This window comes from Vanacampus margaritifer, chromosome 2, assembly GCF_051991255.1.
Source record: "Vanacampus margaritifer isolate UIUO_Vmar chromosome 2, RoL_Vmar_1.0, whole genome shotgun sequence".
Lineage (NCBI taxonomy): Eukaryota > Metazoa > Chordata > Actinopteri > Syngnathiformes > Syngnathidae > Vanacampus > Vanacampus margaritifer.
Genome location: NC_135433.1, coordinates 2,269,466 through 2,285,529, shown reverse-complemented (window position 1 = coordinate 2,285,529; position 16,064 = coordinate 2,269,466). Strand labels below are relative to the sequence as shown.

General features: G+C 41.8%; 1 protein-coding gene across 1 annotated transcript in view; it reads left to right on the top strand.

Annotated features, from left to right (window-relative positions):
* lingo3b (leucine rich repeat and Ig domain containing 3b) overlaps positions 1-16,064 on the top strand; it is a 102,532-nt gene that overhangs the window by 76,490 nt on the left and 9,978 nt on the right. The window contains exon 4 of the mRNA XM_077555809.1: positions 15,459-16,062. Coding sequence (XP_077411935.1) covers positions 15,508-16,062 — 555 coding nt within the window. The 5' untranslated portion in view covers positions 15,459-15,507. The remainder of the gene's footprint in view (positions 1-15,458; positions 16,063-16,064) is intronic.

Below are 16,064 nucleotides of genomic sequence, written 5' to 3'. Positions count from 1 at the left end.
AAGCAATGTCTGCCATCTAGTGGTATACTCTGTTATTACAATTTAGAACTGTTTAGCGATAGTCAACTTTTTTTTATTTTCAAAAATGAGTCAAGGACATGCTGCCCACAAGCTGCCACTTGCACATCACTGGTATAAACGTACTGTATAGTCCATTAAAATACATCCATAAAATCCAACCCTAAATCCAAATGCGTCATTTTATTTTATTTTTTTTTATTTTTCTGGGAGATCTCAGTATTGATCATTTGAAATGTCATCATCATTGTTCTCCCTTTTTTTTTTTTTTTTTTTTTTAATTATTTTTTTTTTTATGTGTGTTTGTGCGTGCGTGCGTGCGTGAGAAAGAAAAAAAAAAAGAATTCCCATACCGTTCACCTAAACCGAACACTTCAAAATCCAGCCAGAGTCGTGGCCAAATGCGTCATTTTAACGAATAGTCAAAAGCACAAAGTAACTGCTGGCACATTTCGCACATGCAATCTGCGCATTTTGTCGTCTCTCCAGCGAAAAGGTTCCGATTATGTGTTGCTTTTTGCCTCTGCGTTGCACGGAGACTCGCATTCGCAGCTCATTTGCCTAATCAAAGGTCCATTGTTGCCTTCTCATAAAAAGCAAAGCAGCTTGACGGCGCTATTCCCGCCTCCGCCAGTTGATTGTGTGTTATGGCGTCGTTAGAGCCGAATTGTCGGTGCAGAGCAACAGATGGGAAGCTCTATTCAAATTGGCTGCTCTACTTTTGAAGAGAACAAACAACACTTTCAATAATGCACCGGGTCCTGCAGTGTTTCGCTTTTCCTTTTTAATCCAGACGTTCCCGCTGCGTCCGACCGACTGATGTCGGGACTCTTCTCAAGATGTCAAAAAATGGGAACATGTCGACACGCATGGAAGAATTTTTCATGCAAATGTTTCAAAAAGCTGTTGTTTTGACAAACAGAATGTCTTTTTCTTCTTTCCTTTTATCACAATCAGCAATTATTCCCGATTACGTGACGATGACATACAAAGAAAAGATGATGTTGGTTTTTGGCAAGTAGGTGGTTCCATTCCCACCGGGAGCACGCACAAACAAACTCACATAATCACTCGCCTCCACACGCACACACACACGCCAGTAAACAAACCAGCAAAGCCAGTGCTGTGTGGGTGCACAATAAAGCAAACCAAGACATCCGAGATGTGTTTTTCTCGGCAACACTTCTGATAAAACACTCGCAAAAGAGGAATGACACTGTAAAGAAAAAAAAAACATTCAACCGCATGTATATAATTAAACATAATGAGAAAGTCACGTTTCTGCCTAATAATCCATTTCAAATGAACTCTAGTCATTTTTTTTCCAAGTAGAGCTTTTGAGCTGTTTATTACTAGTAAATATGAAACAAAAGAGAATTTACACATTGTGTATTCAAATTAACCATATAGCTTAGCTTTGCCTTAAATAACGATGTGAAACAGCAGGACAGGCTAACAAATAGCATTGGCAATATACAAATACTCACTGGCATATAATTAAAAATTATATTATTTTATTTAAGAAGGGTATTGCATTCACTTGAAAAAAAACTCCAGTGTTTCTGACAATTATTATTTATTTATTTTTTGGAGAGCTTTGTTTTTTTTTGCGTATTTTTTTGTTGTAATTTTCAGTTTTTGTGAATTTTTTTTCTGTCATAAAAAAATATTCTGAAAAATGAGGGGGGGGCGCGGCATATGAAAAAAAGCAGGAGGGAAAATTACTCAGAAAAAACTGAAAAAAATTACTCCGACAAACAGAATTATTTTGTTTTTGGAATACTTTTTCTCCTTGTTTTTCTGAATATTTTTTTTTGTTTTTCTGAGTAATTTTTCCTCTTGTTTACCTGAATAACCCCACCCCCGCCCCCCGTTTTCTGAATATTTTTTATGACCGAAAAAAATATACAGTAAAACTGAAAAAAATATTCAGCAAAACAAAAAATAAAAAATAAAAAATACACCAAAAAACAAAGCTCCCCCCAAAAAATTGTCAGAAAAACCGGAGTTAATTTTTTTCATTTTTTTCCAAGTCAATGCCAATTCCGAACCAAAAACATCCGAGTCACTCTTTTTCTGTCTGATGCGGAAGGTGCGTATAATGCATTAAAAATGGTTGCTTGTTCTTCTACTATTTTGGCCACGCCCACATCGGGTGGTGACTTTGCCCAGCATGTGACAATGTGTGACTCCACAGTGTACTGGATTCAACTGTCATGTGTGCCACAGATTCCTAATGGGACATTCCTGCATCTCACTGCAGAGGTGGCTCTATGTATACTGCCCCCAGGTGGCCAAAGCACACACATCAGAAGGAGCAGCACAACATGCATTGAACTGAAGCAAATAAATGTCACCTGTTTAATGCTTCACATTTTATTTATGTCATTACGGTACATTTTGATCAAGCACAGTCAGTGGTCATGGAATGAAACTGCATATTTATTTTGTTGTCTATTTGTGGTGTTCTTCATCAGATTTGTTTATTCTTGTGGGGTTTCCTCTCCGCCTGCTTTGGATCTGTTCATCGCGCTGGTCTCTTTTCCTGCGCAAGCGTTAGCCACGTGTCTTGCAAGTCGGCCGCGATGCCCGCGAGACGAGCGAAGCTGCGCGTCTCGCGGTTGATTAGCCGTGGACGCATTTCACCTCAGATTAGCAACGGATTTGAGCGATCGGCAGGTTGGGGGTGCTGATGGTCGGGTGGGGGGGGGGGGGACGTGCTGGAAGATTTTTTGCATGAGTCACAAGCTGTCTCGTTGATGAGACGTCAACCTCCGCGCGTGCACGCCGCCATCGAGACGAGGGCTGCTGCTTCCCCAGAGGACGGAGACGCGCGTTGCTCGTCTCGCACGTTGCGCGCCAACGAGCCAAAGACTGAAGTGAAACGTATCAGATGAGGATCTTACAAGGCTCCCTCGCCTCGAAAACGTGATTGCTCGCTTGTGCTTTTCTTGCATATTGTGTGTAATAGAAATAGAAATGTTATTTTATCAGTGCAAATAATGCCGGCTAACTAAACCATGATGTTGTAGACAAGGTACGCACACCAAAAGGAGCAAAGGTCAATGGGCATTTATTAAGCGTTTCACTCTTTAAATTTCTATTTTTGGACTAATGGCATTTTCACTCATTTTAAATCATAAAGATGTGTCAGGGTGTTCGTGATTGGTTGAGGGATGCTGGACCCAAATGCAGGGAAGCAAGTCAAGTATGTGGAACTGTAATGATGCATAGGGAGAAAGTTGAGCAGACATTCAGGACTGGACGGGACGGAACTGGACTGGTCGCCGTGACTGGACGGGACGTGAGTAGACTGGTCGCCATGACTGGACGGGACGCGAGTAGACTGGTCACCATGGCCGTGAGTAGAGTGGTCACCATGACTGGACGGGACACGAGTAGACTGGTCGCCATGACTGGACGGGACGCGAGTAGACTGGTCGCCATGACTGGACGGGACACGGGTAGACTGGTCGCCATGACTGGACGGGACGCGAGTAGACTGGTCGCCATGACTGGACGGGACGCGAGTAGACTGGTCGCCATGACCGTGAGTAGACTGGTCACCCTGACTGGACGGGTAGCAAGTAGACTGGTCGCCATGACTGGACGGGACGTGAGTAGACTGGTCGCCATGACTGGACGGGACGCGAGTAGACTGGTCACCATGGCCGTGAGTAGAGTGGTCACCATGACTGGACGGGACACGAGTAGACTGGTCGCCATGACTGGACGGGACGCGAGTAGACTGGTCGCCATGACTGGACGGGACACGGGTAGACTGGTCGCCATGACTGGACGGGACGCGAGTAGACTGGTCGCCATGACTGGACGGGACGCGAGTAGACTGGTCGCCATGACCGTGAGTAGACTGGTCACCCTGACTGGACGGGTAGCAAGTAGACTGGTCGCCATGACTGGATGGGATGCGAGTAGACTGGTCGCCATGACCGTGAGTAGACTGGCCACCCTGACTGGACGGGTCGCAAGTAGACTGGTCGCCATGGCCGTGAGTAGAGTGGTCACCATGACTGGACGGGACACGAGTAGACTGGTCGCCCTGACTGGACGGGATGCGAGTAGACTGGTCGCCATGACCATGATAGACTGGTCACCCTGACTGGACGGGTAGCAAGTAGACTGGTCGCCATGACTGGATGGGATGCGAGTAGACTGGTCGCCATGACCGTGAGTAGACTGGCCACCCTGACTGGACGGGTCGCAAGTAGACTGGTCGCCATGACTGGATGGGATGCGAGTAGACTGGTCGCCATGACCGTGAGTAGACTGGTCACCCTGACTGGACGGGTCGCAAGAAGACTGGTCGCCATGACTGGATGGGATGCGAGTAGACTGGTCACCATGACTGGATGGGACGCAAGTAGACTGGTCGCTGTGGCCGTGAGTAGACTGGTCACCATGACTGGATGGGATGCGAGTAGACTGGTCGCCATGACTGGAAGGGACGCGAGTAGACTGGTCACCATGACTGGACGGGATGCGAGTAGACTGGTCGCCATGACTGGACGGGACGCGAGTAGACTGGTCGCCATGACTGGACGGGACGCGAGTATACTGGTCGCCATTGACCGTGAGTAGACTGGTCACCCTGACTGGGCGGGTCGCGAGTAGACTGGTCACCATGACTGGACGGGACGCGAGTAGACTGGTTGCCATGGCCGTGAGTAGACTGGTCACCATGACTGGACGGGACGCGAGTAGACTGGTCGCTATGACTGGACGGGGCGCAAGTAGACTGGTCGCCACGATTGACGGGACATGAGTAGACTGGTCGCCATGACTGGATGGGACGCGAGTAGACTGGTCACCATGACTGGAACAAGCATGACAGGACCTGATTTGTCTTGCCTTGACTTACTGTGGAGTGACTTGACTTGACTTGGTTGTGGCTTCTTGGCTGTGATGAGGACGACTTGGTTAGCTGTGGCGTGATGACTTGGCGGTGACGAAGACTTGACGCACGAAGTTCCACACATAACATAGGCAATGCACCCACACCGACTGGACAAACACAACGGACTGAGGCCCCGTCCAGACGGAAGCAAAGCCGGCTTGGTTCCTCAAACAAATCTCGCACACACAGAAGCGTTTCAAGACTTGCGTGTGTCCAAAAGAATTATTAGTAGTTAAGGAGGCCAATAATTGATATTTGGAGTCGATATTTATTTTCATTAAAAAAAAAAAAAGAAAGGGGGGATATTGGCATCAAGTTTTTGGAATACAAACGCTAATCTTGACTCTTAAAGCATGTTTATTGAACAATTTTTCAGACTTTTCAAAATCTTGAATTTTTCTTGTTGTCTTAGAGAATAGACATCCTTTTAAATTCCTAACAAGAACTCAGTACAGTACATCTTAGAAAGTTAAATGGAAACTTAAACAACCTTAGCCCTCTACAGTTTTCTACAGTAAATATTTTTTTCCAAAATTTAAAAATACCTGAAATCTTAGTTTCGCCATTTCTTTGTTTTAATGTCAAACAAAAACAAATGGTTCAGAAGGTTCCCAGTGTCAGCAGCACCTCTTATAAAGTTAACTGAAACTTTAAACAAATATTCCCTGAGATTCAAATGGTTTTAGATTTTCCTTATATCGGCCGTCAGATTAAAAAAATAAAAATAAATACTGATATTAGTCAAAATGTTCAAAGTTGAGAAACAACGGTTGAATTATAAAGTGCTTCCATTTAAACTATTTCGGACACACATTAATTGTGATGCCTACAAATAATATTAAGGCCAAGGAAATTGACAGACTATAAAATGATGATTCGCTAAACGGTACAGTAAATGACATAGTTTTAAATCACTTAAATCACATCTTATATATATATATATATATATATATATATATATATATATATATATATATATATATATATATAATTATAAATGCGCTCTGGTGCCGTATAAACGTCAAATGCTAAAGCTCTGTCGATGCTCAAATACTCGTGGGCCCAAGTGGATTTTGCTTTGCATTTGTATTCATCACACATGCAAGTTGTGTTCTAACTAGCAGCTGTTGTTGTTACAAAATAGCCACATGTGGGCTGTATAACATCAGGTAGCACTTTTTATTGATTGTCTCACTGGCAGGGAACTTTAACAGCCTCATTGCCTGTAAAGAGATGTGACCAGAGACTGCAGCCGTGCGCGCCTGCCGTGCGCGCCTGCCGTGCACCGATGCGGCAAAACGCACCAAAGATGAGGCTTGAAAGGTTTTTGTAGGTGTCAGAGTTTTTTGTGTGATCGAGTTTCATGTGAGAGGTTTATTGGTGTGAGTGAACGTTTGTTTTTGGTCTGTTTTTTTTGTTGGGTTGACAGAAGTGTTTTGGGGTGTTTTTTTTTGCTGCATGTGAAATGTTTTGGTATGTATGAGTTTTTTTTGTTTTTTTATGTGAGAGGTTTATTGGTGCAAGTGAGAGTTTGTTTTAGGTGTGAGTGAGGTTTTTTTGGGGTGGTGAGAGGTTTTTCTGCAGTGTGAGAGAGGCTTTTAGTATATGAAAGTTTTTTGTGTGATCAAGTTTTTCATGTGAGAGGCTCATTGGCGTAAGTTAAAGTTTGTTTTAGGTGTAAGTTAGTTTTTTTTGGTTGACTGGAGGGTTTTTTGATGTGTGAGATTTTCTCTGGATGTGAAATGTTTTGGTATGTTTTTTATATGAAAGGTTTATTGGTGCAAGTGAGAGTTAATTTTAGGTGTGAGTGAGTTTTTTGGGGCGGTGAGAGGTTTTTTGGTTTTGTGAGAGAAGGTTTTGTGTATATGAAAGGTTTAGAGATCTGGGAGATTATTGTGTGATTGAATTTTTTTATGCAAGCGAGAGTTTTATTGGTGTGAGTTTATTTTAGGTGTGAGTGAGTTTTTTTTTAGAGGGATGTTTTTGGGTAAATGTGAGTGAAAGTTTCTTTTGTGAGTATGGAAGGGAAACGTATTGGGCCTATACAGCACCTCATAATTATAACTTTTACTTTTATCTATCTATCTTTCTTTCTCATTTGAAACTTTGATTTGTGTCTATATGGACAAATGTGCAAAAATGTATGAATCAGGGGTCACAATTTTTTAAAGCTCGATTAGCGCTCCTTACTTGGAAAGCCTGTACTGGGGGAATTACAGTCGCAACACAGACACGTCCATGTCAAAATTGAGCAGTAATGAATATAATAATAATGCATATTTGTGGCGACTGGGGTTAAGTGGTATTTTACAATTTTCAAAATGTGCAGAATTTCACAAGTTACTTCGTGTTAAAGATTAGATAGCTCTTAATATGATAAGAAAAATGCACTGAGCTGTCAACGCCTTATAAATACAATTATGCCATCTAGTGGCAGAAAAAAATGACCTAAAAAATAATCACTATCACACATTTTACAGTACATCTTTTTAATTTTAACTCAATTTTATGAATTATTAGGAAATTACTGTAGCAATGACTAAAAGTTGCAGCCATATTCCTATTTTTTTCCCCACTTTTATGTTAACAAGAATATGAAAATTTAGGGGGGGAAATTAGTGTATATTTTATGGTACATTTAGAACAGATATAAAAAATTTTGATTAACAGGGAGTTGACTATTGAAGTCATGTGATTAATTACGATTAAAAAAAAATTTTAATCGCCTGACACCCCTAATAAAAAGTTGTAGGTTTAGGCTGTCTGAACTACTTGAAGTGATTTCGAAGACCTATGAAATATGTTGGTGGGAGGGGCCAGACGAAGCTAAAGTAGGGGATCGCTACGCTGTGCTAGCCAAATGCTAAGCCTAGCAGCCAACATTTGTGTTCTCTCGCAGACAGCAGTCTTATATTTTCTCCTCCAGCATTTTGAATAACTCTCATTTGTTCTTCTACACAGACTGATTTAGTGTTGAGCAAAAATTCTGTCATCCGAAATCTGCTCATGCACAATGAATACATGAATTCATTGTCCTCGCATTATTCCTCATTTTGTGCTCACTGCATAGTAGTCTGGCCCCTTAGCACAATCTGCTTCAATGACTTTCGGGGATTTTTTTATGCTAATTCACGGACGTCTGCTCCATCAATTAACAGTCAGCGATGGTGGGAAGTAACAATATAGGAATATTTCGTCTTTGTTCTCAAATATATTTTTCATGTGGCTGTAGGTTTTATAATTTTTTTTACTTTTAATCCCTACGTTTGAGAATACACGAGCGCGCTTGTCTGGGTCAGCGTGTGTGATGAAATGTGCGCATGCGAGTGCGAGTTCAGGATCCCTGTCGGCTCTTGAGCGGAGCAGCAAGGACCTTGTCTTTCACAATGTCAGCTCACTGATTCATGCTGTGACTGCCACTTTTCGGGAGGATAATGCTTGCGGGTGTTTGGAGACGGCTTTCATCCATCGCATAGCTTTAATGCCTGAACAGGTACACAAAAAAACACTACTGTATACATAAACCCTTATAATGTTTTTTTAGTGGAGAAAAGCAATGGAAAAACGGTGTACAGCGGGAGGTTACGTTTTGTACTTTTTACGGCGGGAGGTTACGTTTTGTACTTTTTACCGCCGGAGGTTACGTTTTGTACTTTTTACCGTGGGAGGTTACGTTTTGTACTTTTTACCGCCGGAGGTTACGTTTTGTACTTTTTACCGCGGGAGGTTACGTTTTGTACTTTTTACCGCCGGAGGTTACGTTTTGTACTTTTTACCGCCGGAGGTAACGTTTTGTACTTTTTACGGCGGGAGGTTACGTTTTGTACTTTTTACGGCGGGAGGTTACGTTTTGTACTTTTTACCGCCGGAGGTTACGTTTTGTACTTTTTACCGCGGGAGGTTACGTTTTGTACTTTTTACCGCCGGAGGTTACATTTTGTACTTTTTACCGCGGGAGGTTACGTTTTGTACTTTTTACCGCGGGAGGTTACGTTTTGTACTTTTTACCGCCGGAGGTTACGTTTTGTACTTTTTACCGCGGGAGGTTACGTTTTGTACTTTTTACCACAGAAGGTTACATTTTGCACTTTTTACCGCGGGAGGTTACGTTTTGTACTTTTTACCACAGAAGGTTACATTTTGCACTTTTTACCGCGGGAGATTACGTTTTGTACTTTTTACCGCGGGAGGTTACGTTTTGTACTTTTTACCGCGGGAGGTTACGTTTTGTACCTTTACCACTTCCACATGCTTTAGAAACTGATTATCAAACACTTAAGCGCTTGTTTGCGTTATTTCGCTTGTACAATTCTCCAAATAAGAGGCCAAGTGTGCTTGCTTCAAGATGTTTACACTTTTAGAGATGAAGAAATTGTATAAACAAAAACCAAAATGTACAACCAAGCCATATCATTAATAATTCATGATAATGTGACACATTCAAAACAAGAAACAAAAGAACAGAAACATTGTGATCAGGTGTTGACGCTAGCATATAATGTGAAACGCCATTGATTGGCTAATAGAAATTAGCATCGATGTTACAGTAAATAACATAAATAAGATTCTGCTCTTTGGGAACTTGAATAGAGTGAGCTAAAAAGGGGCTAGCCAACAACCCGTGTTACGAACAGTGAAAATCCGCAAACAATTGACGCTGCCCCTAAAACAAGTTCATCATTGCAAAGAACTCATAAAGCAGCAACACCTCGATCACGATCATCAACCACGTTACATAAACAACTCAATTCAGGAGTTCAATTCATTTCAACCCAAACAAAAAACCTTCACATGCGGCTTATCAATAGTTCTAGCTGCCAACACGAGAGTTGAACGGATAGCACAACATTACGCTTGGGTGCACCAGCACGTTACACGATACGCTGCACTCTGGCTATTATTGTTAGCTGCATTTGGAGAGATTTTGAGATTTTCACTAGGGGTGTCAGGCGATTAAACTTTTATCGTAATTAATCACATGACTTCAATAGTTAACTCACGATTTAGCGCAAATTTTAAGTTTCAAGTTTTCATCCTCTTGTAAACGTAAAAGTGGAAGAAAAAAATTAACTATTAGAAACATGGCTGCATCTTTTAGTCATTCATACAATAATTACATAATTCATAAAATGTAGTTTAAATTAGAAAGATGTACTGTACTTTAAAAACGAGTGCGATATTTGTGTTGAGGTTATTTTTCTGCCACTAGATGACATAATTGCATTTTTAAGGCATTGGTGACAGCTCAGTGCATTTTTCTTTTCATATTAAGAGAAATCTAATCTTTAACATGAAGTAGCTTGTGAAATTCATTCATTTATTTCAGGCAGCAATCAAAATCAATAATTTATCAATTTCTCCAGGCGATACTCAACTAAACCCAGCCTGAAAAGGAGTGGAAGGAAGAAAAACTCATTAATATCAAACTATGAAAACAAATGTAGCTACTTTCCTGCAAGCTTGCAGTAACCAACAGCAATTTCCATGAACACTGAAAAACAGGTGTGTCCACCAACAGAACTAAAACAATGTGTTAATTAACTAACATGACATCAAAAGCTCATACTGGAAATGTTGATGAAAACTAGCAATATCAGCTTGGGTAAGAGACAAACCAATATCAATAATTCTAAGACAAAAGTATACCAACAATGGTAATGGATAAAATGCCCGCAATTATTTTTAAAATTGTAAAACACAACTTGACCCCAATCTCCACAAATATATGCATTATTATTCAATTTATTACTGCTAAATTTTGACGTGGGCGTATTTGCTGCTTTGCGACTTTACAGGCTTTCCAAGTAAGGGGCGGTCATTAATCGTGCGTTAAAAAAACGAGTGGCGTTAATTAAAGGAACTTTAAATCAACTAAAAATGAACACACTCATTTTGACACCCCCTAATTTTCATTTTCAGTCGGTATGTTGCATGAGGACGGGGGTTCGCCTTAAATGATAACGTCACCGCCAAAGAACGAACGCGGGTATTGCCGGCCCATTTAGTTTTACAAACGCGTGTTTGCTTAGGCACCGTTTGTGTTCCTCTGGCCGGCTCGCTTCCAAGCACAAGCAGAGGTTTGCCGTTGCGTCCTTCCGGTCATGTTGAGTTGTTGCTGGCTGACGGCGCGAGGCTGAGTCGTTGCTGAGAAGTGGGTCAATTTGTGCAGCAGTCTGCAAAGCCGCCCTTTGTTTTGTCTCGCAGCAAAAAAAATGGAAAACTGTGCCAGATTTGGGTCCCATCTTTAAGATATGTGTGTTTTGGATTTTTTTTTTTTTTTGCAACCCTTTGTAAAATTGAGGAACAGTTATGTCCTCGGGCTTGTATAAACCTTGTGGGATTCCATGCATGTGTGAGAGCTTTGCATTTCACTTCCATTATTTAAAGCATCGTCCACAAGAACAAGTTGTGTTTTTTTTTGGGGCCATTCATGCGCAAGGAAAAAAGCATTTTAAGTCACTGACTCCAGATTGGGAAAAGTCTATAAGTATTTACATTTTTAAAACATTTTGTAGCTTTGAACAAGGAAAATCGATTTAAAAAATATATATTTTCAAAGGCTCAGGATGTCACAAGAATAGATTTTCTCATTACTCCATTGAGAAACAAAGTCAGAGCGACGTCTATGTTTCAAGGAGTGTTTACTTGAAAATTATTAGCAGAGGACATGACACCAGATTGGGGTTGATTTTAAGGTGCTTTTATTACTCTTTAAATGTCTTAACGGTCTTGGGCCAATTTATTTATCGGACCTACTTTTATCGTATCATAAGCCTCCTGAGATCCTCTGGCAGCGGACTTTTAATTATTCCGAGGGCCAGCAGCGAAACACATGGTGAGGCCGCATTTATCCATTATGCTCCTCAACTACCTGGATTGGCTGGCAACCGGTTCAGGGTGTACCCCGCCTACTGCCCGAAGCCAGGTGGGATAGGCTCCAGCATCCCGCGACCCTTGTGAGGAATAAGTGGTTCAGAAAATGGATAGGATGGATGGTCCAAAAGCTTTTTTTAGCTTGGCTTTTATATTACCGGCATTTGTTTTACTCTTTTAATTGAGTCCTATTTTTATTTATCTTACTGTCTTTTAGCGCCTTTTGTTATTGGCTTTTAGCTTCACATTTAGCTTTTTTTCCCTTTTAGCTTTTTATTTTGTTGTCTCGAAGCTTTCATCTCTTTTTATTCCATTGTTTATTGTTTTGTTTTTAGAGGGGGGTATTTTTCTGTGTATGGTTTCTCTGTGCCCCACTATCTCCTGTTCAACCATAGTCCTTCAGGTTGTGTGAATAATAGGGGAAAGGGGTGGGTTTTGTTTTTATGATGGATACCTTGGATATTTTAATTGCACTGCACTTTGAGTTGCATTTTTATGTGCGAAAAGTGCAATACAAATAAAGTTTTATTTGATTGGATATGTTCCACGAAACAGAGAGCAGAAAGTGGAGCAAACAATTGCAGTTTTTTGCTGTTTGCTGCTGTTATTTAATCATCTTCATAATCTTACACCCGCTGCAAAAAATATAAAAATAAATTGCTGGATGATGTCCATTTTGTCGATCACATGATGTGATTGAGTGAACAGTACAAGCTTTTTGGACCATCGCCGTTTGTCTGTGCTGGCGGACGAGCCTCGGTTATTAAATTCTGGGGGTGCATATTATTCCAGTGACTTGCACTCAAGCGATCGCTCATGAAATCACTTTCAGACTCTCAGGGAAAGGTTGTGCCACACTCAGACAATATTACGCCTCGGCTGACGCTTGTATTATGCGAGTTAGCAAGCTAGAGGCTAGACTTTTTTTTCCCCGTCTTCTCCATAGTGTCTTCGAACATTATGTTTTTTAATTACTGCAATCCAAACTCGTCTTGGCATCAGTGACTTTTTTTCCCCAAGTGTGTCTGGAACATTCTCATACTCTCTTGTTATATTAAATTTTGCGACGAGTGGCATCACTGTCACTGCCTTTCGTTGAGTGATAGACAAGCTTAATGCAGGTCCCGTTTTAAAATATGCCTTGGGTTGACAAAAAAAAAAAAAACGACCCGGAATTTAGACACTATTGGTCTAGATGTGACTTGGATGCCATTTCCTACTGAACCCCAATTTCTAACTGTTGTTTGGGTTGAGCTAAAATTCGTATCACATTAAATTCCTTTACAGTAACGATATATCACCATATTAAAAAAATAAAAAATAAAACATAATGGATGTATTTCTGAATGAGATAGTGGTAGTAGCAAATTGCAAAATAGATTTTTAAAAAAAGAACCAAAGTTAGAACACAGCAGTGTTGATATTAAATAATATTTAATATACTAATGCACTTTTGACCTTCCAGGCTCCTCCTCTTGGCTAATGTATGCAGTAACAACACCAACAAACACTCCTTGTTTAATTTTCTCTCTGAACACTTCATTTACTTGCTAACTCTCCAACGTCACCGTTGTCTAACCAGATTTCTGTTAAATATGTACTACACCACCTGCCCAAGCATTAATTTTTCTGATGTTTTGCTACTCTAGTTTTCACGTTAGCTTAGCTTTTAGCATGGCTTCACCGTCTTACTCATCGTCCTCCTTTGCAAACAATGACACTTGTGTAGTTTATTCTCCGCCACGGAGGCTAGTATTAGTGACTTAGATTAGATGCACACCATTAAAAGGACAGTGTTTCGCCGCACTAGCTATTGTTGACATTTAACTGTTTCAATTTATATTTTAACTGTTTTGAATTTAGTTATACATGTGTAGAAATAGATATTACTATGTTAACTCAATCACCAGATGTGATAATGATTTCTTTGATCTCTGTTTGAAGTTTGTCCTCTCTGTTTCCGGAACAAAGGAGTGGGCTAAAAAGTTTCTGTTGACTCATCGGAAGAGGATGTTAAAAATACTATCAGCGTTTCTGTTCATCAGGTCATCCTGTCGTAAAATCTAATAGGGTTCAGAGTCTGTCTACATCAAAGACTCTAGTCGGGAAGTCCTGTTTTATGTCACAACTCTGCTAAGGATTCAAAGGAGGGCGGGGGCGGGTCTCAATGTAAGACCTTTTTGTCTCTGTGTCTTTTAAAAGCTTTTAGGATAAAAACTTGCAAGGAACTTCTTCATCGATCTCATTTATGATTTATTTGAACACGCAATAGATTACAAAATCCATGTAATCTATCACTATACAGTCGCATCTTGTTGCTGGTGAAGATCTCTAGCAAGTTAGCTTAGCGCCTAGCATGCTCCCGATTTTTGTTCCAGAGCAGCCAGGAAAGAATTGAGGATACGTGCCTGTTTGACGCATGTGAATGCTTGTTTAAAAAAAAGAAAGTACTTCGAGCTCCTTAGTCAGACACGTTTAAGACAATTTTCAAGTACTGTTTATCACAATTGGTTGGTAGAGTACAAATTTGTACTGTAAGCCTGATTTATACCAAAACCCTACGTCAGAGGTGGGCATCGAGGGCCGCAGTCCTGCAGGTTTTGCGTGTTGCCCTTCTCCAACACAGCTGATATATGATCAGCTCATCAGCAAGCTCTGCATAAGCCTGATAACGATCCTGTTGATTGGAATCAGCTTGTGTTGGAAGTGAGAAACCTACAAAACCTGCAGGACTCTGGCCCTCGAGGACCGAGATTGCCCACCTCTGCCCTACGTGATGGTGAAGAATTTCTCTTTGTCTTAAAAAAGTAAATTTAATTGAAGCCTTTTCTTTTTCTTCTCTTAGTGGACTGACGCCGCTTTTTTTAAGCTCTCATGGCCGGTGGTGACTGCGTCCATGTCTAAGAGTGTGTGGGAGGGATGACAGGTTGCCCAAAGGAATGTTCAAGCACAAGTGATCCATCTCATCTCTGTGCAAGGAGGAAGACAATGATTTCCAATTCGCGGTCATCAAAAGGCCTCATCCTACGTGCACACGCCTTGTCGCACACCTGACCAATCGCTTAAGATGACTTGAGTCAGCGACTCAAACAAAGTACTTCTCCTCACAGCTCAAACAGAGCACATTTCTTTGCGGCATAACGTGGCGGCGGCGGCGGTTCTCTTGTCTTTGTTTATGCGTGGTGATGATAATATTCATTGTGTTTGTCAAAATGGAACAGACAGTCTCAGTGCAACAAGGAGAGTGGAGGAGATGTATGCGTACATGCATAAATAATGTGGCTGCGAGAAGCCTTTTCTCATTGGCTCGCAGTGTCCCAGTTCCCCGTCAAAAACCATAGATGAATTAGTAAAATGACAAATTATCTTAAATATCTTAAACGGATCTGCGTACCCGATGGGAGCTTGTCAGTAGTATTTTAAAGCCGTGTCATGATATGCCGCAAATCTCCCCGGTTTTCAGTAGGATATTACTTAAGCCACAGGAAGCATGGATAATTTACTGGAGAGGGGATGTAATTTTTATGAGCCTTCAAGATGGCAGGCCATCGGCTTCATCTTTCTTTTCCACTACAGCTCTCTCAAGAGTATCTTTACTCGCTCTCCACATATTTGACTCCCTCTTCCTGTCTTCCCTCTGTTTGTTTCACAGGCGCAAGTGACCCTGCCTGCAATAGGCGAGGAGTCCCACGACCAGGGCCATGATTGGCTCACTTGGCCCTGGTGGGCGTGCCTTAGTGCCATGGCCAAAGATGTGGCGGGCAGTCCTGGCTGCTTCTCTGGTTGCCGTCTTAACTTTGACCCTGCCAGGAAGTAGCCAGGCCTGTCCGCCACGTTGCGAGTGCTCGGCCCAGCTGAGGTCGGTGTCGTGTCAGCGGCGGCGGCTCACCAACATCCCCGAAGGCATCCCCACCGAGACACAGCTCCTGGATCTCAGCAGGAACCGACTCCGATGGGTGCAAGCCGGTGATCTGGCGCCGTACCCCCGGCTGGAGGAAGTGGATCTCAGTGAAAACCTCATCGCCACATTAGAGCCCAATTCCTTCGCAAGTCTGCCCAATCTTAAAGTGTTGAAGTTGAGGAGCAATCAGCTAAAGTTGGTGCCCATGGGGGCTTTTGCTAAGCTTGGCAATCTGACCAGCTTGGACCTGAGCGAGAACAAGATTGTGATTCTGTTGGACTACACCTTCCAAGATCTGAAGAGCCTCAAACACCTGGAAGTGGGCGACAATGACCTGGTTTATATTTCCCACAAGGT